This window comes from Phodopus roborovskii, unplaced genomic scaffold (genome assembly GCF_943737965.1).
Source record: "Phodopus roborovskii unplaced genomic scaffold, PHOROB, whole genome shotgun sequence".
Taxonomy (NCBI): Eukaryota; Metazoa; Chordata; class Mammalia; order Rodentia; family Cricetidae; genus Phodopus; species Phodopus roborovskii.
Window position 1 is genome coordinate 23102944 of NW_026126469.1, and position 26888 is coordinate 23129831.

Sequence of the window (26888 nt, forward strand, 5' to 3'; positions counted from 1 at the left end):
TCAGCTATGACTCGAAGTCAGAAAACTCACTTGAGAACAGACGTCCCCATGACACTCTATCTGTGCCTTGGTCATGGGCACTGGGAGGGTATGGAGGGTATGACAAGTTTGCCAAAAGAGACCAATGAGATTTCAGTTTTCCTAAAACATTCCTCAAAATCAAATCCTTCCTTCCTTCCCTCCCTCCCTCCCTTCCTCCCTCCCTCCCTCCTTCCTTCCTTCTTTCCTTCCTTCCTTCCTCCCTCCCTCCCTCCCTCCCTCCTTCCTTCCTTCTTTCCTTCCTCCCTTCCTCCCTCCCTCCCTCCTTCCTTCCCTCCCTCCCTTCCTTCCTTCTTTCCTTCCTTCCTTCCTTCTTTTCTTCCTTCCTTCCCTCCTTCCTTCATTCTTTCTTTCCTTCCTCCCTCCCTCCCTCCTTCCCTCCTTCCTTCCTTCTTTCCTTCCTTCCTCCCTCCCTCCCTCCCTCCTTTCTTCCTTTCTTCCCTCCCTCCCTCCCTCCTTCCTTCCTTCTTTCCTTCCTTCCTTCCTTCCCTCCCTCCCTCTCTCCTTCCTTCCTTCCTTCTTTCTTTCCTCCCTCTTTCCTTCCTTCCTTCTTTCCTTCCTTCCTTCCTTTCTTTCACCATTGAGACCCCAAACTGGGAGGTAGGGCTGCCCAGGGTGGGGAGGCTGTGATGTCTTATCACCCATCCCCTCAGTCATGTCACAAACTTGCTTCTCTGGATACTCAAACCCAAGGCTCGAGGACTTAATTCAACCACTTCTCTGATGCTCAGTGGAACTTTCTAGGTTGCTTAGTGGTGACTCCTGCATGTCACCCGAGTGCGGGACTATCCTAAGCAGTTCATAGTCAGATGCCAGGAATACCAAGGTATTCTTGCTCCAGGTTAGGCTTCTGTGCTGTTTTCTTTCTTTCCTTTTATTTAATTTTCTTTTGCTCCATTTTTTGAAATAGAGAATCACTGTGTAGGCCAGGTTGGTCTTGAACTCACATCCTTCTTCAGCCTCCTGAGTGTTGGGGGGGGGTCACAGGCCTGTGCCACCAGACCTAGTTTAGGCTTGGTGTCAAATCAGAAAATGCTTCCTTACAATGTTACATGAATGCCCTGCCTCAAACAATACATACTTGTAAACTGCAATATGGTTTTAGTATAGAAGGCAGGCTTCTAAGTGTCTTCCTTGGTCAGTAAAACAGATAAATTCTGAGGATCAGCATTTTCAAATCAGCCCATGGCCTACATCTGTTCTGGTTGTTTCTTCAAAGATGAGTGGGAACTCTCCGGTACTGTAGGAACCTCAAGGTAACTCATGGGCCTTGAGAAGAGCTGTCCCATGCATGAGTCTGTGAACACATGTGCATGTGTGACGGGCAGGCACAGGGCTCAGTGCTGATCCCCAGCAAGAGACGAAAAATGCTGCCAATAGAATTCTAAGGCATGGCACACTCATGCCACGTATGGTGGCACACTCCCAGGGCTTGGGAGGATGAGGAAAGAGAATTGTGAGTTCAAAGCTAGTCTGAGGTAGAGTGAGACCCTGTCTTAAAAAGCAAAGAAGACACCCAAACAGCTGAGATAGCGGCACACACCTTTAACCCTAGCTCTTGTGAGGCAGGTGGGTGGGTCCCTGTGAGTTTAAGGCCAGCCTAGTCTACAAAGTGACACCCCGCCTCAAAACAAAACAAGGCAAAATCCTGACAACAACAATAACAAGAAGCACACTGTAAATTAAATTACGTATACACAGATTCACAAAAGCAAAATAGGGTTGGGGTATAGCATAGTATTAGAGCACTTGGCTAGCATGTGCCTAGGTTTCATCCCAGTACCACAACATTTAAAAAAAAAATCTATATTTGTAATAAACCAATTATTTTTAACATCCATAAAAGTGGTTTTTTTCTATAATTTAATTATAAGTGGTATTTTGAGACGAAGGACCAAATAGACAAAACTGGAATTATATAATATGTAATCTGCATAATATATCATAAGTTACATGCTGACTTTGCAATAAGAGTGTTCTACAGAAGCAGAATTGTCCTGAATTCCATGCCAGTCTGGGCTAAGAATAATGTCTCAAAAAATGCTTAAATGTATATTCCCATTATTTTAAAATTGATATTTATAATTAGCAAACATATAATAATTATATTTTAAAAACCACTAAATATTCTTTTGCCATTATAAATAATAAGCAAAATAATAAGCTGTCATATTAATCACAGGACACATATTTCAATATATTTCATATATTCTATATACACATTTTTTTTTAATTTAAAGTTTTTTTACACATCATCCATTGAAAAAAATTACTGGTGTATGGGGGAGGTGGAAGGCACACTTGCCATTGATTGCATATGGGGGTCAGAGGGCAACTTTGTGGCTTACGTAGGCTCCAGGGATTGAACTCAGATCATTGGGCTTGCCTGGCAAGCATCTTTACTTGTGGAGCCACATCACTGGCCCCGAGTAACTTAAGAATGTCAGCATCGATTAGAGAATTGTACAATTATGCAGACTTCTAATTTCTCAACCATCTGAAATATCAAGAGTGTATCCAAAGAAAATCCCCCTAAGGGCTTAGAATTCTGAATACTGTGTGAGGGGCCCCAGTCTAACTGGGCTTTAGAAAAAAAAAAAACAAAACACGTTTTCTAACTTGTAATTTAGATCACGTGAGGTAAACCCAATCCATCAGAGAAGTGTAAACCCTACCCAAGACAAAGAAAAAGACGTTTTCGTTGGAAAGCATTCCACCAGACTGGGAGCCTCCTGATTAGGGTTAGAACTGCCAGGCATCTGAGCCTCACACAGGCCACCTTTCTGTTTTCTGGGACTCCCAACAAGTGCCATCGGGGACACAACAGGGACAGGCTCACTGGAGAATTCTGGGCTCATCTTTGGGCTTACCTTAGCCGCTGGATGTTTGAGGTGACGCCTGAGAGACGGTAGATTCCATCCACAATGCCATGAGTCTCTATAAATTCGGCACAGCTCTTCAGCACATATGGAACTATGTACAAGAAGAGAAGAACAGTTAAGTATTAGATGTATATCTGTCCTGTAAAGATTGTCCCCTTACAATCCAGGTAAGTTCAAAGAGAAATAGGAAGGGACTCAGTGGTGGTACAAGCTGTAGCAATTGCTTATGAGTGGTAGGCAATGCTCCTTAGAGGTTTAATAAAGTTTTAAATACTCATGTGTTGAGGCCTGGTAGGTGTAGTGATGCATATCTGTAATCTGAACACTGGAGAGTTCAAGGCCATTGTCAGTTGCATAGTAAGTTTGAGGGTGGCCTGGGCTTTGAGACACTGTTTCAAACAAACATACATTCAAACAAATACCCCAACTTCATATGTCTTTTAAGAATATATATTTTTACATCTGTGAGTAACTGATGCATGCCCTCCTTTGAAAGGGGCGAACCCCAATCCTTCCTTCCAGTCATTCATTTAAATGGCTCATCTATAAAAGGCTCTAATATCCTCTTGCATTCCCATCCTTCCAGATGCAGGGCTCTGGGGTAGAGAATGGTTGTGTTATTCTCTCCTGGGTTGACCTTGAAAGACCATAGTCAGAGTGACAGAATGACACATGTCTTTTAGTTGCACAACAGTCATTTGCTTTTTGGGTCCCTTGCCAAGTCTGCCTGATGTCCCCTTGCGAGAGTGCGATGAATAGTGATTTGGTGTGGGATAGTACAAGCCTCAGACTAAAGTGTTTGTGGTTCTTAGATACCTAAGGGTGACACAGGTTCTCTGTGAACTAAGGATTGGTTAGTAGCTATGCCACTCCCAACACACCCCCCAATCCTTTCTTGGATTGAACTAATGCCAATTCATTCATGCTTATTGCACAAGCTTATTCCTAAATGCAAGCCCATACTGGACTGGGTCTTCCTCATTTTGAGACAGGGCTTTGATATAAAGCCAGGTTAACCTTGAACTCACCAAGCTTCCCAAGTACTGGGATTAGGCAAACACCACCACATCTGGCTGAGATTGAACCTTTGTCTAGGTAGATACTAAATGGTTGAATCCAACACTCTATCTAGACAGAAGGTATTTTGTTTCAACCGTGTCATTGTTACTGGGTGCTGGAGGATCTAATCCAGGGCTGCTTGGATGCTAGACAAGAACTCTATCACTACAATACAACTTTAAACCACCAAATTCTCTATTACAATGTCTTAGAAGCATTTCCTTTTTCTTGCTGCTTTGAAATCATTGTAAATTAGGCACTTAAGTTCATCATTCTTAAAAATATCCTGCCCATCCCTCAAAGGCTAATACATACCAGGGCCTCTCCCTTCAACAACACATCCCTATTTTGCCCATAGCTTATCCTGAAAGACGGGAACTGGGGAGAACCTTCCAGTTAACCCAGGTACAAGGAGGTCAGGGAGTGGATTTTGGATTGTAAATATCAGAGGCCAGAGACCACAGAGGTGGATCCACTTCCTGTGAGTGAATAGAGGGCGTGGGTGAGGTGTGGGAGCAAGCCAGGCCCCCAGATCCTTCTCTCATCTCTTAGCAGAAAAGGTGCAGTTGGATCTGCTTTATTACATAGGAAATTTGCTAAGTCTGTGTGTCTCACTCTAATGAGGGAAATACAAAATATGCCAATGTTAAAACATTTCAACATACACACACACACACACACACACACACACACACACACACACGAAATTTCTGTTGTGTAAGCAATAGCAGACTCTTCCAACACCACTCAAAGCTCTTCTGTAACTTGTCACATGTGGCATATGGCTGAGAATGCAGACTGAGATGCCAAACTGCCTTTGTGGCCTGGGATTAGAATATTTAATGAAGGCATCAGTGACATTACCAGAATGCTAGGACTGAAATGATCCATTTAGCCTGGACATCAGAAGCATTCTGCAATGACAGCTGTTATTTCTGTTTGTGGCTTATGTAGGACATGCATTTATAGTTTGTATTTTCTTGGTGACAACAAAGTTTAGCTCCTCTCATCCAAATGTGCTGTCAAAACTCATCTCTACTCCTTGGAATGGCTGCTGGTCCTACTTGAGAGTACTGCTGCTTCTGGGTGGTCTCTGTGCCCTTAGGTGACTCTGTGAGGCACAAAGGCATTGCTTATTTTATTATTTGTTCATTCATTTATTCTTAAATATGTAGTTCAGACTGGCTTCAAAATTTGTGATCCTCCTGCCTCCCGTCTCCTTCAGCAAATTCTCCCAGCATGCACCATCACCAACAGTGGTATCACATACTTTAGAGATGGGGAAGTATAGAAAAAGCCCTTGTTCAAAGCTCTATGTGAGAGGGGGTTCTACTATGACTCCCCCCCCCCAGAAAGAGGCACAGCCCCAGTCCCAAATGTGTCAGCTGTCCTGGATTCCCACCTTGGAGCTGGTGGGAAGGTGCATCTCTCCATTACTTTCAGCAGTGGGAAAGGAGTCACTCCATTTCCCCACTTAGGGCAGCCAAGTGTGTCCCCCAGCATGTCCCTTAGCCACCACAGCTCAAAAGCCATTCATTGGCCTAGCTAGCTTGTGAAATGCGGATGTATATACACACCAAGGGGATCTTGTCAACATGCATATTCCAGTTCAGTAAGAAGGTGGGTGGAGGGAGTGCCAAGGACTTTGCTTTATGAACAAGTTTTGAGGTGACAATGCTGCTGCCAATCAGCAGGGACACTTGGGGCAGTGAGGGTTTAAAGGGAGGTGGCACTGGGGAATGGTGTTTCTGGGGCCACCAAGAGATGGCTTAGTAATCACTGTAACTTACTCCTTTTCCAGAGGACCCCAGTTTGCTTCCCAGCACCCACATCAAATGGCTCACAACCACCGGAAGCTCCAGCTCCAGGGAATCTGACACCTTCTTTTGGTCTCTGTAGGCACCCTCACAAATATGGCATGCATATGCACACCAAAACACTTCAGTAAGAGTCTGGTCTCCATGTCCCAGGACTCCTTAGACTGTTGTTTCCAGAGTTCCTAGGTCAAGGGCAATTTAGGATTCTGATGAGGGTAGAATGCTGATAGAAGTGAGCTGAGTGTCAGCAGATGGATAGAAAGCCTCCCTTGTCAACACGGGAGGAGTGACTGTGGAGGTCGGAGTCACAGGGTTTGGCCTGTGAGATCTGTCTCGGACCCAAAGAACTTTGAGTCTCTCCCACACAGGTTCACACAGTTGCTGGCTGGGATACTGTGTTTTCATCTCTGAGTTGTTTCACAGACACTTTTATCCAACTCCCTTTTCTGGTTTGCTTTTGTTTTTCTTGGATCAGCAATCTTGAAGGCTAACTTCTAATCAGCACAAAGGCTTTCCTCAAAAGGCTTCTGCCAGAAGAGAAAGCCTTCCACCTGTCCTATTTATGTAGCATCATAGGGTCCCTTGTCTCCAGGCACAATGAAAACACACTCTTGTACTGATGAACGACGCTGAAAATCTCGGCCATCCCTGACTCCTCCAAGGGTTTAGAGAAGAAAGGGCCGCTCCAGACGTCATGACTCTGTGAATAGCCTCAGTTTCCTAGGGTCTGGGCTTGATGGAAGCAAGCACAGTTCTCTTTGGTCACTGTGGGGTCCTTGAAGCCACATTCTTTCAGAGCACATTAAATTGCCTTTGTGCTTTATGGGCACAGCCAAGACCCTCCCTGTTCTTATCTCTTTTTGGTCAGATGTCATACCTCTCTGGGTTCTGTGTTCCTGACCTTCAAGTAAAGTATAGGGATTATACCTAAATAAAACTATTTGCATGCATGCATGCATGCATGTATGTATGTATATGTGTGTGTGTATGCACATGTATATGTTCAAACACACACACACACACACACACACACACTCATGAAATTCAGTGTAGCAGCAAGTGACAAACCTAGGGTTTTATCTCAAAGACACGAGGACAGGTGGCAGAAGCCAGTCCATTCAAGTTGATATGACATGATTCCACCCATATAAAACTCCAAGAAATAGGGGCTAGAAAGATGTCTTAGCACTTAAAACATTTACTACTATTGCAGAGGACTGGGGTTCAATTCCCAGCATCCTCATGGCAATTCACAACCATTCATAACTCCAATTCCAGGAGATCTAACACTCCTGACCTCTGTGGGCACTAAGAATGCATGTCACACACACACACACACACACAAACACAATCACTTGTACACATAAAATGAAAATAAATAAATCTTTAAAAGAAAACAAAAGCAACAACTTCAAAGAATGAAAATAAATTTGCAAAAGGAGATTACAGGGGAGTACCCTGAGGTAGGCAGGGCAGGCAAAGGGCTCCTGTACTGTTTGAGACCATAGGAAAGTTCCGGTGCCGACTGTTAGTGAAGAATAAAGAAGCTTGAGGGGCAGGAGAGCAGGGGGTAGACAGCCTTACAGGGAAGAAATCTTTTGACATCACTGTGAGCGGGAGGGGCCAGCCACTGCGACGACAGAGCATTCTCTGTGCCATTTCCAAGAGATGTGGACAAGGGTTTAAATCCTCCACATTTTGTCCATCACTCAGAACTTCCTTAGAGCTTTCTCCCCAGAATCTTCCATCAGCCCTTGCTCTTCCACAGGTTCCCTGTCCCCCTAAGCCACACACACTGTCTTTGTCCCCCTCATGGCCTCTGTGAGGCTCCCTGTCCCCCTCATCTCTCCAATCTTCATTTTGTTGCCTCTTCTCCTCCTCTTGGCCTAATGTGGAAAATTAAAGATGTATAAACTTGTGGTATTTGGATAACAAAATACAGTATATTTTCTGCCTTTTCAAAAAAAAATTGACTGCTTTCTACTTTTATGATGAAGAAATTAAAATATGTGATTTTAGTCTGGTCTTAGAGGAACAAAAAACTTTCTTTACAAAACTTTTTTTCTTGGGGTGTGGCCTATAACTGTAATCGTAGTACTTGGGAAGAGGAGGCAGGAAGAAGTTCAAAGTCAACCTCAGCTACAGGAGTATGAGGCCAGCCTGGGCTACACTGAGATTGGATCAGAGAGTTAGCTCAGCAGGTAGCAGTGCTTGCTGCTAAGGTCCATAATCTCAGCTATTGCATGGTATTGAAAACTGCTCTCTGAGCTCTATCCTACCTGCTGGGGTACCTATAGGCCCTTTCCCCCTACAAATATGTTAAAAGAACAAATCAGCATGGCAAGAAGGGACTAGCCTGGGGTTATATCCCAGTCAGTCCATCCAAATTCTTACGTATGTCATGCATGATTCCACACATAAAATTTCTAAGAAATAGGGGCTTAAGAGCCCCCAGTATAGGAGGGTCCTGATCACACCACACCCTTGTTAACACTGTGGTCTATCTTTTCTTATGGACATCCTCCTGGGGACACACTGGTATTTATTGTGGTTTTGATTTGCATTTTTGATGACTAATAATAAAATAAATTAATGTAAAAAATTTGAGATATAACTCAACTACATAAAAGTCATCTTTTAAATGGTCAAATTAAGTGGGTTTCTTGAAAGCACACTTTACAACTTAGGAAGCCATCACACTGTCTTCTTGTAGAACATTTCATTAACGCCCCTCCCCCCAAGAAACTCCAGATTGATTATTAGTTACTACCCATTCGCCCTCCCTGGAGCCAGCTTTCTTGGGTTTCCCTGTCTTGGACATTTTATAAAAATGGAATTTTACAATGTGTAGTCCCCTGATGAACTTATTTTCCATCTAGTATAACATTCTCAAGCTCCGTTTGCATGGCAGCATGTGTTGACCTTTGTTCCGTGGCTGAGTATTATTCTACCCAAATTCTTCATTTTGCTGATCTATTCCCCAGTTGGTGGAAAATTCAGCTTCTTCCACTCTTTGACTAATATGAATGGAGAAGATTCCTCCATGTACATTTTTTTTTTTAATGTGTGGACAGAAAGATTTTTAAAAAAATTTTTTTTGGCTATAGATCCAGGAATAGGAGGGTAACTCTGCATTTCACTCTTGGGAAACTGCCAAACTGTTCTTCCAAACAGCCCCCACTGGGCCAGTCTAGGAGGATTCCAATCACTCCACACCCTTGTCAACACTTGCTATTGCCTATCATTCCTTATGGCCATCCTCCTGGGATGTGCTGGTATTTACTGTGGTTTTGATTTGCATTTTTCTGATGACTAATGATACTTAGCATCTTTTTCTGGGGGTGATTGGCCATTTGTATATCTTCTCTAGAGACTCTCTTACAACCCAACTTTTAGTTGAATGGCTTGTCTTTCTGTGCAGTTATAATGGTTTCTGAAATATTCTGGATGCGAGACTATTATCACATCTGCTTTTGGCAAATGCTTTCTTCTAAGTGGTGGGCTGTCTTTTCACTTAAATATATTTCAAATTTTTGAAATAATAATTACATCATTGTCCCCTTCCCTTCTTCTAGACCCTCCCACATACCCTTCCTTGTTCTTTTTCAAATTTGTGGCCTTTATATTCCTAAATATGACCTGCTCAGTCTGTATAATGCTACTCATACATATGTTTTAAGGGCTGACAGTTGGATAGCCGATTGGTGTGCTCTTCCCTAGAGAAGCCCATTTCTCCCACTCCAGCTTTCCTTACTTGCCTGTAGTTCTTTGGTTAGGGTTGAAGCCACATGGCCTTCCCTTCATTCACTTTGTCATGTCTATTGGTGTTGTCCTTGTTCAATTCATGTTTAGGCAGCCATATATGGCTATAGCTTCTAACATTACAGGGAAATAGAGTTTCAACTGCATACTCCCCGATCCTTTCTGCCTTTTATAAACTTTGACCTCTCTCATCCACAATGTTCCCTCAGCCTTAGGTGTGGGAGTGTTTTGCCACAGCTCTGTACTATGATTGATTGTGGTTTTCTATAGTGGTCTCTGTTTCAAAGAGAAGCTTCCTTGAGGAGAGGTGAAGACTGTACTTATCTGTGGATGTAAGGACAGATGTTTAGATAGTAGTTAGGAATTTTGATGGCTTTGTAAAGTAATGGTTGTAGCTTCTCCTGCAAGATCTATGACTTCATAAGTACTGAGGGACTTAAGTTTTAAAAACTTGGTTAATTTCATTTTAAAATTAATATCTTTCTAAGATAGTGGTATATGTCTTTAATTCCAGCATTGGGAAGGCTGAGGCAGGCAGATCTCTGTGTACAAGGCCAACCTGGTCTACATAAAGAATTCCAGGGCAACCAGGGCTATAGAGAAAGGCCATGTCTCAAAAATAACTACATAAGTAGACAAATAGATAAAATTTATGTTTTAAACTAGCATACAAAGACATATTTAATTATATAAAAATTTAAAACCTAATTTGTTATTGCCAATACTTGTACATATTTGAGGTATTCTTTCAAGCAGAGAAGTTTTAAATTTAGATGAAATTTAAATTTCCAATTAATCTAGTTTTTTTTTTTCTTTTGTTGTTTGTGTTTTTGGTATCAGTAAGATGATTTATCTCTGATGTATGTATGTTGCTTATATGCTTTGGTCCTCTGCTATCACATGTACAGGAAATAATGTTGCCAACAATGCAAACTGCTGCTTGTCACAGATCAGGGCACACCGATGCAGAGGTCGATTGTCCTTTGGGATCTAAGTTAGTATTCCATTCAAGACTTTTTTGGAACCTGTCTTAGGAAGCTAATGAAGAACTCCTAAACAACTAGAGTACAAACTGGGTGTGGAGGCTCATGCTTTTGAGTCTGTTACTCAGGAGGCTGAGGCAGGGCTCCATAGTGAGATCCAGGCCAGGAATGCAGGGTTCCAGCTTCTGTGAAATGGCTGCTTCCCACATGCTGGACTTTGTGGAGGGCACACCCCTGCCTTGGCCTATTATCTCTTCTTCACGGGAACTCCTCCACCTGCCCAGCTTGGCTCTGATGCCTTCTTCAGACAGGGCTTCCAGCATGAGCCTATCTCTCTAGTGCCTTCTGACTTGATGGGCTCCCCAGAACCATCCAAGCTCAGCTCAACTTCAAATTATACTTCTATATTATGTACAACTTTTTCATACACACACACACACACATACATTTTCAGTTCTGGGGTTGGCAGAGATTTGTGGTTTTATTACAGACTGTGTTGGCAAACATTTGGAAGGAAGAGTTTTGACAGTCATGGCAAATAAAATAAAAGGAAAAGAAAAAAATCATTAACATAAAAAATGGGACATTCGGATTGTAGAATATCGTATAATCATTAAAAAGGCTACCAAAATATTCATGTACTGATGGAGTGGTTTTTGAGATATATCACTAAACAAAGATAAAAAGAAAATGTTTTATTACATGGTGATGATATGCTAACATCTGTTTACTTTAGAGATGAAAGAAAAAAAACGTGCATTCACTTGCACATGAATTAATACATGTGGAAGGATAGAAAGGAAGTCATAAATTCAGTCACCATTAGGAAAAGGAATTGGGGAAACACATTCCTTTAGAATACATTGCCTTTACGTTATTTCATAAATACAGTTAAAACGTCTATTGTGAGCCTGCTCTGTCCAAGGGCAAGGTCCTATCTGTCTTTCTGCTGTCCGCATTTCTAACTGTGCTCCATTGAGATGAGGCACTTTCAGGAAGGGCAACACTTCACAAGTCAGGCACTGCTTTAGGGGGCCTTTCATTTGTTTGCCGTGCAGCATTTTCTATTCTACAAAGCACAGCCAGCCCAGCAAACAGATGAAGTTCATCTCTGTGTGAAACCTGCAAGTTGATTCAAGAGAGGCTAAGCAAGTTGCCCCATATCGCACAGCTCCAACTCTAGCTCTGTCTGATGCCACGGGCCATGCCTTTTCTATGACATCACTGGAGTGCCAAGCAGAACAGAGAAAGCCCCAGGCCTACCAAGGCTTCTCTTCAGGACAGAACCTGTTAGCCGTACTGCCTGGGGAGGACAGAAGAGCGGTCCCTTATCCTTGGCTGCCAAAGTGACAAAAATTCCACTGCCACAGATTGATCCAGGTGTTAAACATCTCTACTCAATAACTGCTTAAAGCGTCTTTGAATAACTGCTTAAAGCGTCTTTGAAAAGGTTACAAAAGAATACAAGTGGCTTTTAAAAAATGAAAAATACTTCCAGAAGTGGGTGTGGTGGTACACCCCTGTAATTCAGCTGGAGGCAAGAGGTCACCAATTAACAACAATAACAAAACCCCAAACCAACCAACCAACCAACCAACCAACCAACCAACCAACCAACCAACCAAAGGGGGGAAAAATCTACCTTGTTTTATATATAAATGGCAGGGTAAGGGGTGGGGGTGGGGATACCACTGGAATGTTAACAGTGATTGCCTCTAGAATTTAAAGTCTAGATGGTGGAGAATAAATGACTTGCTTTTCTGAGTTTTCTGAAGGAGCAGTGATTTCTAAAACTGTGGATTTGAAGAGCAAGATGAATTAAAAGAAGCTGGAGGGGTTCCCGAGATCAGTGAGGCAACGTAATGTTTGTGGAAGTGCTTTCCAGTGATCCCATGAGGCGATTGCTCTCATTTAAGCAGAAGTGTTTGCCTAACCTGCTGGCAAGGCCTCCAAGACCGGCTCTGCTTTGCCCAGGCTCCTGGGGAAAGACTCCAGTCGTGAGCCTGCTCCTAGAGCTCAGGGACCACTGTGTCTTCCCCTCATTATCTCCCAGCCCTCAGAAGTCAAGCCTAGCCACATTAGCCTTGATACTGTGACTCTTTCTCATCCATAGCTAGCTGTGTGCTGTGCAGTCTGGACAGCCACCTTATGAGGGAGGTATTCACTCTGTTACGCAAACAAGGGCGCAACTTAGAGGTATTGAGCAACATGGCCAGTAGGCAAAGATCCAGCAAAACACATTAAGGGATTTAGACAGGCACAAAAATTGTAACTGATGGGTTCCCCCCCTCAAGACTGCATATAGTGGTGGGGTACAGGCAGGGGTTTCGGTTTTCCGTCAAGGGCAGGAAGTGCAATTGCAGTACTGCAGCACCCCAGCTGTATGAGAGGGACCACGTTAGAGCGCCGAACCTGGATCTTCACACTGAGTGCTGACTGTGTTGACACAAATGGGATAAAGGTGGTGGGGTTAGTGGGGCGGTGAAGCCATGCATTGGCGCTCTAACCCTGGAACAGGAGTGACTGGAGGCAGGATTTGCGCCGTGGGTCTGAAGAGCGCTTGCTCCACTGTCTGGCACATAATAAGCACTTGGTGCATGATGAACAGAGAATGGTATAAACGAGGGAGAACCAGAGAAATAATGCGGCGAATCCCAGGAATGCTGCCTAGACCAGTCTGGTGGAAGGGTGCGGGTTAATAGGGGGGTGGGTTTAAACGATGGCCAGGGAAGATTGCGTTCTATCTTGATCTCTACAACCAGGTAAGTCTTTCTAAACCACCACCTCGATAACAGTATTCCATTTTGGGAACTTGCCCCATGGCTTCTCATCAGTTTCCATCCAGGCAGCTCCCAGGCTATATCTGCAGCTGCCTTTAGGGGCAGACTCGGAGAGGACAGGACTGACACAGGGCGCCTCTGGGTGTATGCACTGGGGTAGGGGGTGGGTGTGAGCATGGTGCTGAGCAGAAGTGTGCAGTATGATGAGCTTGGGGCCATGGGCTGGCCTAGTTCACCTTGCACATAGAAACCCAGGATTCCTGTCTGTTTGCTGACAATGGAGGCTGCTAAGCTGTGTTTAATTTGAGATTTTTTTTTTTTTTTTTTTTTTTTTTTTTTAAACACCCGTCCCACCATCTGTCTGGGAATAAGGCTTTGCTCTTAAGGAGTGTGTACCGCAGGCTGCCTTTCTACCAGGCCAGGGGTGGTTCAAAGGATAGAGCGCTGCCAAACCCCAGCACATTCCCAAGCCCAATTTGTGAGCAAGAACAGATCATTTAAAATGCATAAAACCCCAGCTTCACTGATTGAAAGGGCACAGTCACTCTGAGCCACCAGCCAGAGACTGTGTTTGCAGGGGCCGAGGATGTAGCTATCTGGTAGAACACTTCCTAAGCAAGGCCTGATGGTTCATGCCTGAAATCCCAGCACTTGGGAAGTAGAGTCAAGAGGTTATCCTTGTCTACATGGCAAGTTCAAAGCTAGCCTGGGAGACCCTCTCTTGTTCTCCCCTCCTTCCCTCCTTCTGCACCCCCCCAGTGTGTGTGTGTGTGTGTGTGTGTGTGTGTGTGTGTGTGTGGTTTGCTGGACTGCTACTAGCTTCTTTAGAAGCCTGTGGATGGAACCCCTTCCCTGGCAGTGAACAAAGAAGGTGGTTACACATATGTAGAGACAAAAAGTTACCTTAAATAGGAGGTCAATGAAGCCTGGTTCTCCCTTGATTATGTGTCCAGGCCACTGTCATTTGCATGTCCCCAGGGCAGTCAGGGCCTGGGGAGATGACCAAATGCTCTTGGAACCACAAGCTTTGTTATTGTTTTATTTAATTCTCATAACTCTGAGGAGGAGGCATTGCTATTCTCATTTTCGTTAAAAAAAGAAAATTGTGTGTGTGTGTGTGTGTGTGTGTGTGTGTGTGTGTGTGTGTGTGTGTGTCCATCCTAGGAGGTGGTGGCAGTGGGTTTAAAGCCAGAGCTGCTTGGATTGGACCTGATCTGGGGAAGCCATGGAGCTTGTTGACAAAGAAGAATGTTATCCTGATGGCTCTCTGGGAAGACTTACTCTGCAGTACAGAACAAGGGTGCATTTGCATGTGTGGTCATATCTAGAGGACAGAGGTTGGTTTCCAGGTGTTCTCATCGTCTCTCTAATTTCTCTACTTAATTTTCTGAGACAGGATCTCTTACTGAACCTGAAGTTTGCTATTCTGACCATATTGGCATGCCAGCAATCTCCCAGGATCCACAGGTTCTGCCCCTCAGTATTGGGGTTACAGGTGTTTGCCACTGTGCCTGATTTTTACATGGAGAGCAACGCTTGCTAGGAAGCACTCACCCATCAAGTCATCTCTCCAGGCCCTGATTCTTATTTTCTAGGTGGGAACAAAGACTATGGTAGACCAAAGAGCTAGTAGTAGCATTGGGATGTCATGACAAGTCTGCCTGCCTCTAAGTTCTTGGACTTTTCAATAGGTTTTAATAAGCAAAACCCCATCCTCGGGAAACCTAGACACAGGCCAAGGATGAGAAGATAAGAAAAAAGAACAAATTGGTGGCGGGAGGGAGGGCATTTCTGTAGTCATAAGAGCAAGGGTTTAGATGAAGAATTAGGTTCAGGCTCTTCCTGCTCCACAGGAATCAGATTTAGATCTCTGAGGAGAGCAGTTCACCCCTTTTTTGAACTGTGACAAGAAACTCTCAGCACAACAGCATGAGCCCGCAGAGGTCCTGGGTCATCAGTTGCTCCCAGCCTCAGACGTGTATCTGTGCAGGGAGCCAGTTCTGGATGGAATGAGGGCCATGTTCCCTTCCAATGTCCCAAGATCTGTCAGCTTTCTGGATGACGCTAGGAAGAGAGGCCGAGAGGCCGAGAGGCTGGCTAAGAATCCAAGAGTCCAGCCCACCTGCTGAAGTGTGGTCCTCGCTCATCAAGGTTGACATCCAGGTCCTCCTGGACAAAGGAGGACAGCTATTCTTGCTTGTCTGTTTTGTTTTTATTTCTCCTTTGTATTCTTCATGACTCTCCAACTCACCCCACCCATATGAACGGAACTTTCTGTTAAATAAAACATGAGCTTGGGCCTCAGAAGGTTTAAATGTATCTGCTTTGGTATGGCTGCCCTCCCATTAGCCCCAACGCTATATTTACTCTGCCAAAGTCGGCGTCCTCCAGGGACTTAACTGTACATGGTTCTTAGTTCATCTAAGGTCCTGCCCTCTACTGATGTCACCATACCCTTCTCCTGCTTATTGTGCCCTCTGGTTTCCTGGGCGGTGCAGCTTCTTAATGGTTTCCAGATCCATGGCACTGCGGGTTCCTGTCAAGTCAGTAGCTTTGCTAACATCAGTTTCGCCGACGGGAGATGGGGAGCATTCAGAGAATGTGACTTCATCTTTGTGAGTAGACTAAGGCCCTGTGAAGAACTGCCAGGTAGCAGCCTGTCAGCTCCTCAGTGCTCCCACCCCCACCCAGCATCGTTTCATTTCCTGCCCAATATTCCCGAGCCACAGGCAGCCATTGTTTCCAGAACAGCTATGCTTGGAAGCCTTGCTACTGAGGCCTCCCAGCGCTTCCTGTTGTTACAAGACTTCTTTTTCCTGCTGAAAACAAGGGCACCTTCCTGCAGCATGTAACCCTTTTCAGGCAATTTATGTCGTGTGCAAGCTTGTCCAGTGATTGGAAACACTGGATGCTTAGTACACTTATTTTATTTAACAGGTTTTCAAAATTATTGTCGGAGGTCAGCCAGTTGACTTAATTAATGGGTAAAGGTACCTGCTGCCAACCCCTATGACCTAAGTTCCATGTCCAGTCCCCAAACCACTGGAGGAGAGAACCGACTACCACAAGTTGTCCTCTGACCTCCATACCCTCCAAGCCCCAAGTAACTAAATAAAAATGTATTTACAAACTTTAAATTATCATTGTACGAGTACTACAAGCGATTACTAGAAAAAGACTACAGATGAATATCAGAAAAGAGTCACCAAATCTCATCCTCTGCATCAGTAACAAAACCTCTTCGGTGTCTGTGACTTAAGAGATGTGTCTACAGTCACACAATTTATCACGGGACTCGGGCCTTGCCACAGGGACTGTTCCCAAGAGTCTAAATGAGGCAGGGAAATCTGTCCAGAACCAGAATCCTGGAATGACAGCCTCCTGGACAGTCTCCTTATCAGTATACAAAAGAGTCTTCTCAGAGCTGACAGAAAATGCAAACTCAGGAAGAGACCTTTGAAAAGTCTCAGAACAGCCTTGAAGAAAGATCTTCTTTGAATAATGTATAAGTGTGCGTGTATATGTATATATGTATGAATGTCTTCTTTGAATAATGTATAAATGTGCATGTATATGTATATATGTATGAATGTCTTCTTTGAATAATGTATATATGTACATGTATATGTATATATGTATGAATGTATGTATGTACATATGTATGTATGTACATCCATGTGACATGAAAGGAGAAGTGGACCAGTTGCTACTCCACGTTTTTTAAGACACAGATCTGCCTGCACTCTCTCTACTTACACTCAACTTTTTGCAGGACCCTGGAAACCGCCCCTCACACCTTTCCCAGATTGATAGAGCCATCCCCAAGGCTAGTCTTGCCACTTCATAGGAAACCGTTTTCGAAGTGACTCCAATCCCAGTCACTGCTGAGGTTTCTGAGCATTCGCTTATGGTACAAGTCACGAGAACCTGAGTCTTCTGAGTCTTGGATTTGAGGCCCGAGGGGACAGAGCTGAGGGCTAAGAGTGAACGCTGCAGACGGCGGTGCCCTTCCCCTCTCCAGATCACTAACTAGTTCTCGGTGTGCTTCTGCACAAGGACCACCCCTGCGCTTTAGCAGACAGTGTGTGCATTATCTCTCGTGGAAAACCAGGCAAACACTTGTAGCAATCCGTGGTTCGTTAGAACCATGAGGGATGGTGACTTTCAGGCTTCTGTCCTGAAATTTTGCAGCCAAAACATCCATTGTACCTACTCTTTGAAATGTCTTTTCTGAAGACTAGCACCTATCCAGAGACCCACCCTGAGAGGTCCCTGACCACCCCTTCCTCATTGGCTCTCTTACTCTTCTGATAACAGGGCTGTTGTCAGATGTGAATTTTGCCAGATATATTTAGTATTAAGGCTGAAAGACTATGACTTGGAAGGCACTTTGAGCCATACAGCTGAGGCCCCAGGAAGTCCAGGGCCCTATCCGAGGCCACCCAGCTCAACAGTGGCAAAGCCTGGAGCTGGAGAGAGACTGAAAAGGACAAGCACAGTTGGCCAAGTGCTTCAGACTTGCCTTCTCTCTAATTTTCCAGAATTAAGGCTTAACTACCCGGTAGGCTTCTCTGTGACCAAACTAGCACACACTTTGATGGCAGATGGAATTCAGGGGGATTAAGTTTAGACACGCCCTTTCGTGGTCAAATCAAATTAATCACGTTTATCTGATCTCCACACGGAAAACACTGTGATTCAAAGATATACCTTAGAAGATACTGGCTTGCAAGTTAGTTCAGTTGTATGCAGCTAAATGGGGGAAGGGGGTAGAACAAAAATGTCCGGCAAAGCCCTGGTTCATTCTATAGCTGTGGGCCAGAGTCACTGGATTTAATGACGTCTTTCTGTAGAGGAAAGGGAACCCTCTGCCAGAGAGTGCCTCTCCTCTGTAGACATGCACTATTCTAAAAAGAACAGCCCCTGATGCCGTGCAGAGAGGAAGGTTCGTTTATTTTTGTAAGGATCTGGTGATTCCTGTTTGAAGAGGGTGTAGGCTTGCAATGGATTGTCCCAGGCTTAAATTTCCTGCAGAGAGAGGGAGTAGTAGGGTGTGGTCACAGCTGGGAGGGAGTACCCTCAGGTTAGGTACTGTGAAACAACCTGAGGACTGAAGGCAGAGATCTGCAGGACATTCGTGGGGATCAGCTCCGTGGCAAACATGGAGCATTCCCAGGCCCAGGGCCCAAAGGAGGCTCAAGGAGACTGACTGACTGACTGGTCAGGCCCCAGGAGATGTGACCCATTTCCCACCTACAGGATCTGGACTGGGGAGAGTAGGTGGTGAGTGACCACATGGGAGAGATGTCCAAAGACTGACAGCTTTTATGACCTGGCCCGAGGAAAGAAGCCACTGGTTCTGTCCTGTGATTTGCAACCACACACTGATCTCCCTTAGTGAATGCTATTGAAGCATCTGGGAAGGGGACAGAACAAGGCGAAGAGGTCACTGCTCAAGGTCCTCTGCATGAGACAAGTGGTGATCATATCCTACCCTTTCCCAAAGGCTTCCCAGGCTCATTCACCCATCAAGAACTTCTTGGGACCTCCTCTGTGTGTAGGGACTGAGTACTCACACATAGCCAGAAGCAAGGGTGCAATCCTCACCTTCAGGGAGCCTTTGTCTTGTGGGAAGAAGTTCACGTACATAGATCTTTCTCTGGTTTCTAGTTAAGCAGATGAGTCCTGGAGCCAATATGTCTGGGTTTTAACCCTTCTACACTTGAGACCAGGGCATGTATTCTGTAGGTAAAGCACCATCCTCCTACCGTGCAGGGGCAGGTCCAGTTTCTGATAGCTCCCCCCACCCAAAAAAAAATCCAATCCCTCATTTGGATTAAAGACATTGTATGATCACCTTACTATGAAGATCTGGTTTGCTTTGCAAATTGGAGTTAATGATAAAAATCTACCTAAGGGTTAGTTGTGAGGGAAACAGTAAGTTAGCCCACAGTCAGATGTTATGCAGAGAGAGAGAGAGAGAGAGAGAGAGAGATAAAGAGAGAGAGAGAGAGAGAGAGAGAGACATACACACACACACACAGAGACTTTGGAACACACTACTCTAAAAAAATGTCTCCATCAAATCTCTCCCTTCAGATCTCAGGGAATCCAGACGAGAAGGTGGGAAGGGTATAAGAGCCAAAGAGGGATGAAGGACACCAGGAGACAAGAATCCCAGTCAACTAAGCAAGGCACATATGAGCACACAGGCAGTGTATATATTATAGATTTCAGCTTAGTGTTTTTAAGGGATTCCCAAGTGTGGGACTGAGTGGGTTTCTGATTCTTGTGCCTGCTCTCGGCACTTGTGTCCATCTGTTGGCTTGCCTGGTCCAGCCTAGATGTGGTGGATTTTGTTTTTATCTTATTACATTTTATCATGTGGTTGTCATTTGTCATCTCTTAGAAGCCTACTTTTTTTTTTTTTTTTCCTAATGAGAGACAGAAAGGAAGGGGATCTGGAAGGGAGGGGAAGTGGAGAAGAACTAAGTGGAGTAAAGGGAGGAGAAACTGCAAACAGCATATATTGTATGAGAAAAGAATCTATTTTCAATAAAAATAATAAGAATAAACCCAAACAGTGTCTTAGAATCCCAATGATATGAACAACTTCCTTGCCACTAGGAAGGTCTTCATGGCTACACAAAGGGCTTCAGGGAAGATTCTGTCATAATGGGGAGAGCCTATAAGACACCAGGCCAGTGGGCTGGCAAGAGATGATGTGTCTCATATAGTCCCAGAATCACAAGACCACAGAGGTTCCTCACTCCATTTCTGAGTATGGCTTCCATATAAAACACAGTTTGAGTTTCACATAAGCAACATGTAACCATTGGTTTTAGTAATGCCCCAGTATTTCATGGACCCTCTGTTAAAACATGATTTGATGTTTGCCTGATGTTCAATTTTGTTTGGGTAGCTGGTTCCTAACTATGTCCCTTTTCTACTTTGCTTCCCACAGGCTAGAAGCAGTGTTCCCAGGGAGCCTCATCTTACATGCCCTACAACAGGCTCTTACTTGCCCTACAGGCCAGCCCCAAGCCTGTGTACTGGACACTTGAATGATTTAGCTCCTTCCCCAAAGAACTGAAGAAATGAGAGAGTGGCAGGTACAAGGACTGGTGTGTGTGTGTGTGTGTGTGTGTGTGTGTGTGTGCATGTGTGTGGTGTGTTTGTCTATGTGTGTGCTTAGTGAGCAGGCCTTCAGGGTGCTAGGATGAGCTCCCTCCTGACCAGAGAAGGTGAAACTGGGGAAACTATCCTCAATTTGGTCTCCAGGAGAAGAGAAAGCAAGGATGAAGACATCCTTGACATCCCATGTAGGCTTTCCCTTCCCATGGGAGCCCTGCCTTCCACCTGTCCCAGCATGCTCCTTGCTTCTGTTTCTTCTTAGCTACTAGTCATGTATTTGATCATAGGCATATGTAGACTGACACCTCTATCTTAGAAAAAAGGTTGAAGAGGAATTTACTGAGCTATCTTTAAGTTGAAGGAGTTAGTATTTTGAAGCTCTTTCTTTCCCCTTTCCCCCTTCAAAATATTAATGATGTGCTAAACTTGGGCTAAGTGTCTGATAAATAATACTTCATACATGCACACACACACCACATACATCACATCACATCACACACACACATACCATACCCACACATATATGTACATCTCAGACATACACACAGACACACACACCACATCTCACATATACAAACAACACACACACCACACATACATATACCACATCACACAACACACCACACACACACAAAACCACACACACATACCACATCACACACACACAAACACACACACACACATATCACATCACACACACACACCACACAGTCTAATCAATAATTCCGTTGATAATTACTGTCAGATGGGCCTACAGTGTAAACTGTATGTCAACTGTAACTATCTTCATTCTACAGATGAGATATCAAAGCCTGAGTGAGTTTTACTCCCTTGCTGAATAGCACACATATGTGAGCAGTACAGCAGGTCTTCAAGGCTGTCTCTCTGACTCCCAATGCCACTCCAAACCAGCCTGCTATTCCACCCTTTCCCAGTATCCACCCTGCTACTGATTAAATATTCAGTAAATATTCTTTGAATGAATGCACGATTGAGTGTACAGATGAATGTAAACAGACCCTGGGAGGCATGTTTGCTCTGTAGGCTCATCTGACAGTAATTACCAAAAGAATGATTAGCTAGATTGTATCTACATATTTTGATTTAAAAAGTCATTATTAATTAATTAATGCGTGTGGGTGTGTATGCATGTGTACGCATGCACGTTGGGCATGTAGAGGTCAGAGGATAACTTTTGGGAGTTGGCTGTTCCCTCCCACTGTGTGGGTCCTGAGGATTAAATTCAGGTCATGAGGATTGACAACAAGTACCTTTACCGTCTGAGCCATATTGCCAGCTCATACTTTTGGTGTGTAGAGTATCCTTGAACTTGAATCAATCCTCCTGCCTCAGCCTCTCAAGTGTGGGGTTGCAGGTATTACCACCATACATAGCTATTAGAATAGTTTGTGATGAGAGGCTTCATGTCTGCTACTTTTGTGGCAATATTTGTGTACTGTGTTTTGCTTGCATCTCCTGCACCGTAAGTGATGCTCTTAACCTTCTACTTCGCTGACTACCATGTTCACGAGGAACACTTTTCTGTATAACTCAGGACTCACTAGTTTAGTTTTGTTTTGTCATCCTTTTGGGATTCTTAACTCAAGAGCCTCTTGCTGGTCCTTCAGTTTTTTAAGGATTCTATTGAGACACATTCTGACCTTCAATTTTATGTGAAACAGCAGTAACCATGGTCTCTGCACAGTTCCCGAGTATCCCATTGAGAAACTTATTTCTTCCTTTGATCTTGCTGTACATTTGGTATTCATTTTTTCTTGGTGTGTTTCCATTTACACATGAATGACCTCAGTCTGGTTTTAGCTAGGACTGGATGAAGATGCAGAGCTTCCTAATCGAAAGCCCTGAAGCTGTGGCCTTGGTTACAGCTTCTTTCAAAGCTCCAACAGTTCGTGCACATTCTGATTTACACACACACACACACACACACACACACACACACACACACACACGCACACGCACACGAGAGAGAGAGAGAGAGAGACAGAGACACAGAGAGAGAGAGAGGAGTCTCAAGTTGGTGGGGCGTGAAACAGAGGGTCTAATTAGAAGAAGTGTGACAATGAATATGAAAAGCAAAAGTCCACCATCTTGAGAAAGAGCAGTAGGGCCAGGTTGGTTACAAGCTGTGACATCAGGTCTGGGATGGTTTTGATCATCATTCCAAGAGTGTTCTTGACAGAAAGTGAGAGTACTCTTGGGAGAGTTGCAGGGATGGATCACACTCAGGTTTCTGGTTGTCTCATGACACCAGTGATGGGTGTGTCCCTACCACCCCACCAGGGCAAGTACACAGCCACAGTGGAGAGATCCCACAAAAGGCACTGTGAGAAAGGCTAACTATCAGCAGACAAGGGAGGACTGAAGGCAGGTGATGGTCACAAGTTATGAAAGAGGGCATAAAGCTAATTGTTTCTCTAATTCTAATTCTGTCATAGATTGTTTTGAGTTTGGTGGTGAAAACATGCATAAAGTATGTTCAGCACTAAAAGTATAAAATTTAATGGGAAGCTCTGCACTTTCTATTCTTTTTGCTTAATCTAACTGTTTAGAAGTTCATTAAGCTATATAGACTTTGGATATGGTTAATTTTGGTGTGTGATTTTTTTTAAATTTATTTGCAAGTTTTTCAAAATAATAATGTTTATCAATTAAAAGAATTAGAAGACATTGCTCATGTTTGTAGGACTATACTTGAAGGGTTAAGAGTCATGCTGTTTTCTGCAGACGGAACTCCTTGTTCATTGTTAGAACCACATTTGAAAGGGAATAGTTTCTTCTTGCTATCTGTGTGACCTTGAGTAAATTCTTGACATCTTAGTGCCTTAAGTGTCCTCATCTGCCAAATGAGGAAACATGACCATCTCATACAGCTGCCGAGCAGATTAAATGAGTAAACAGAGTGCCCGGCATGTCATAGCACTATGTACAGGTATGCTATCATCAACATCAGTGCCGTCACAACTACCATCATCATTATCATCACCACTACCATTGTCTTTATCATCAATGTCACCACCACCATCATCATTGTCACCTCCCCCATCATCATTGTTGGTGGCGGCAGCAGCAGCTTAAAGTGACTATGACTGCTGTGTCCTCTGTGCATCCTTCCCGTGTTCCACAGATGACCTGTTTCTCTCTCTCCTGATAGAGCCTTATTTCTCATTCCATCCAAAGATAAACTCTCTGACACCCTTGCTACTTATTTCCCTTTCCCCTAACAATTATCAACAACACTGCTGTTCTGTTTTTGGTGCCTAGCATATAGTAGTTGCTTGGTAGGTAATTTTTATTTGATTCCAGTCTCTCCAAATACTGTTTGGATATGCCCTGCCTTCCTGTTCCTTGGCTGCCTTTGATCCCAAATAGCTTCCCGACTAATATAATATCTATTTTCTCATTCTCAATTTCATAGTCTTTTATAAATCAAAACTTTCCCTTTTCATTTGACAAATATTTACAGGTACCTTATAAGTGCCAGGTACTTATAAGGAATCTTTTGATGTTCCCTTATCACACATTGGAGGAAAGATCCTGTAAACACTTGGAAAGCTCCATCTACCAGCTAAATGAACAAGGGAAGAAATGGAGTATAGGAGAGATCTATATAGATCTTATAATCAAGATATATACCCAGACATACATCAGCTGTCTTGTGAAAACAGCAAGGGGGAATAATACATTTGAGAACACCCTAGATATTATTGGCCAGACGGTCAACAAAATTAAACTTCTCCAAAATGACTCATTTAAGTTCTTTCTGGAGATCACAACCCTTGGCTTTTGTGTAGAAACTGTATATGATGAGCAATGAACATCTGGAGGGCTATCATATACCATGGTGCTTGGTGCAATCTTCACAGCACTCTATACACTAAGAATAATTATTCTCATTTTTAGAGGTGAAAACTGTCAACAAAATGGGTTCCTTGTCCTACACAGCTGAGAAGTGGCCCAGGCTCTGTCCATTCTATATGACTGCCATGACTGCTCATTGAGTCAAATAGTGCCAACTTTTACAAACACTAAATATACTCATATCTAATTAGTCACTAAGCCTTTCTGGAATTGGATGTTTTGGAAGAGATGCACCAGGAGACCCTCATGAATCTCCAGTTGTAGGGTGCTACTAGAGCACTTAATGTATAAGGAAAAATGAAAAGAAAATAAGTTACCTTTAGCTTGGCCACCAGAGTCAGAGACACTCTTAAAAGCTGAGCACCCCTCGCTTTCACTACCCGCCTTGCTTTTTCTTTCTTTTTTAAATCACTTCAGCTCTTTTACTGGAAAAACTACTAATCTCTACATACCAGACACACCACATATGTGCTACAAGTGTATGGCTCAAGCAAAGTAAAAATACTATAAGACATGTGTCTTATTGTGGATGTAATTTTTATTTTGTAGTGGCTGATGATGCAGATGTCTGTCCCTGGGTTTCTCATCTGGACACCCTCATCAATGAAATGTCTGCTCATATCCTTGTCCATTCTTTAATTGGATTGCTCTCTCTCTCTCTCTCTCTCTCTCTCTCTTTTCTGCCGAGGTTGAAAATTTCTTTCCACATTCTATGTATTTACTAGTCCTTTGTCAGGTTCATGGTTTGCATTTATTTTTTTTTGTAGATGATCTTTTTGTCCCTTAGCAGAGTCCTTTGTTGAACAAAAATATTTTATATTCAGGGAAGCCGATTTATCTGTGTTTCTCTTGGTAGATGACGCTTTTGGAGTCAACTCTAAGAATTTCTTTTCCTAGCCACGGATTCCAAATATTTTCTTTCATACTTTTGTAAAGCTTTTATGCTTTAGCACTTTATATTTAAGCTGGAGAGACGGCTCAGTAGTTCAGGCCATGCACTCAAACTGCTCTTGCACAGAACCTGAGTTGCTTCCCATCACCCACAATTTCAGCTCACAACCTCTTGCAACTACAACTCCAGGAAATCTGACACCCCCTTCTGACCTCCTCCTGCACCTGCCTGCAGATGCACATTGCCACACACAGACACACAGCACCTGCACACACACACACACACACACACACACACACACACACACACACACACACCTGCATGCAGGTGCACATCCACACACAGACACGAAGTCCCTGTACCCAGGTGCACTTTCCCACACATTTTAATGCTAATTTTTTTTATATAAAGCATAGACTATACATTCTTTTTTGTTTTGTTTTCTGACAGGGTCTCATATAGCCAGGTGTAGCCTCAAACTTTCTCTGTATCTAAGAAAGGTCTTGAACTCCTGATCTTCCTGTTTCTACAGCCCAAGTTCTAAATTATAGATTTGTCCTTCCATGCCCAGATCAGACTTCATTTTAATCCACAGTCTTCAATTTCTCTAGCGCCATTTCTTGGCGAGGGTCTCCTTCCCCCATTGCACTGCTTACACATGCCTGTAAAAACTGCTTGCTGGAACTGGTGTGGAAGCTCTTTCTGATCCACATTACCTACCCTTTGCTAATACAGCACTGTCTTTAGACTGTAGCTACATACTAGGCCTTAATACTGAGAAGAGTGAGCCTTCATATTTTATTCTTGTGTAAGGTTGTTCTATCCATTTCACTTCCTGTGTGTTTTTTCCACATGAATTGTAGAATAAGACTGTGTTTATTTATGAAAAGGGGGGAGGGGAGCCCTGCCTCTATTAAACAAAGTAGTCAATTTCAGAGAAAATTGATGTTCTCCTTATGTTCAATTTATAAGTTATTTTCAACCTGTTCCTTCTCCACCTTTATAGCTACCACCCTGAAAGACAGCATAGCGGCTAATTAACGCCTGTACTTTTCAGCCAGTCTTACAACCACACTTTGGGTTGTGGTCTTTTATTGTCTTCACTCATGCTAAGTGATTATGGACCTCAAGCTCTTCTATACTAGGGTGCTTTCTTATTCAGGAATCCCCAGCTGCTTTCTACTCCAGATTTGGGCCTGGTTTTACTCTCTTATTCAAGTTCATAGAACTTCTACTTCTGAGTCTTGACAACTTGGGTTCTTTCTGACTCTACATCTTTCTTGGCCAGGAATTTCAGTGTGTTTCTTGCCTTCCAACTCAAGCTTACTCAGTGCAAAATACATAAATAAATAAATAGTTCAGAAATAACTTGCTTGGCTTGTATGTGTTTGTATACATGTGGTGAGCCCAGAACATCTGACACCCAGAGCAGGTCATTTGTTTACTTCTGTGTTTTACACAAGGTCTCATTACAGCTCTTGAATTTGTTACATAGCTAAGGTTGGCTTTGAACTCTTGATCCCATGCTTCTACTTCCCAAGTGCTGGGATTACAAGTGTGTGCGTGCAACCATGCTCAGCTAGAGCAGGTTGTTTGTAATGCTGCTCTCTCTGTGGAATGCAATCATGCTCACAGTAGCAGTAATAGCTGACATTCCTTTC

General features: G+C 43.6%; 1 protein-coding gene across 1 annotated transcript in view; it reads right to left on the minus strand.

Annotated features, from left to right (window-relative positions):
* Arhgap31 (Rho GTPase activating protein 31) overlaps window positions 1-26888 on the minus strand; it is a 108703-nt gene that overhangs the window by 35830 nt on the left and 45985 nt on the right. The window contains exon 2 of the mRNA XM_051191483.1: window positions 2910-3012. Coding sequence (XP_051047440.1) covers window positions 2910-3012 — 103 coding nt within the window. The remainder of the gene's footprint in view (window positions 1-2909; window positions 3013-26888) is intronic.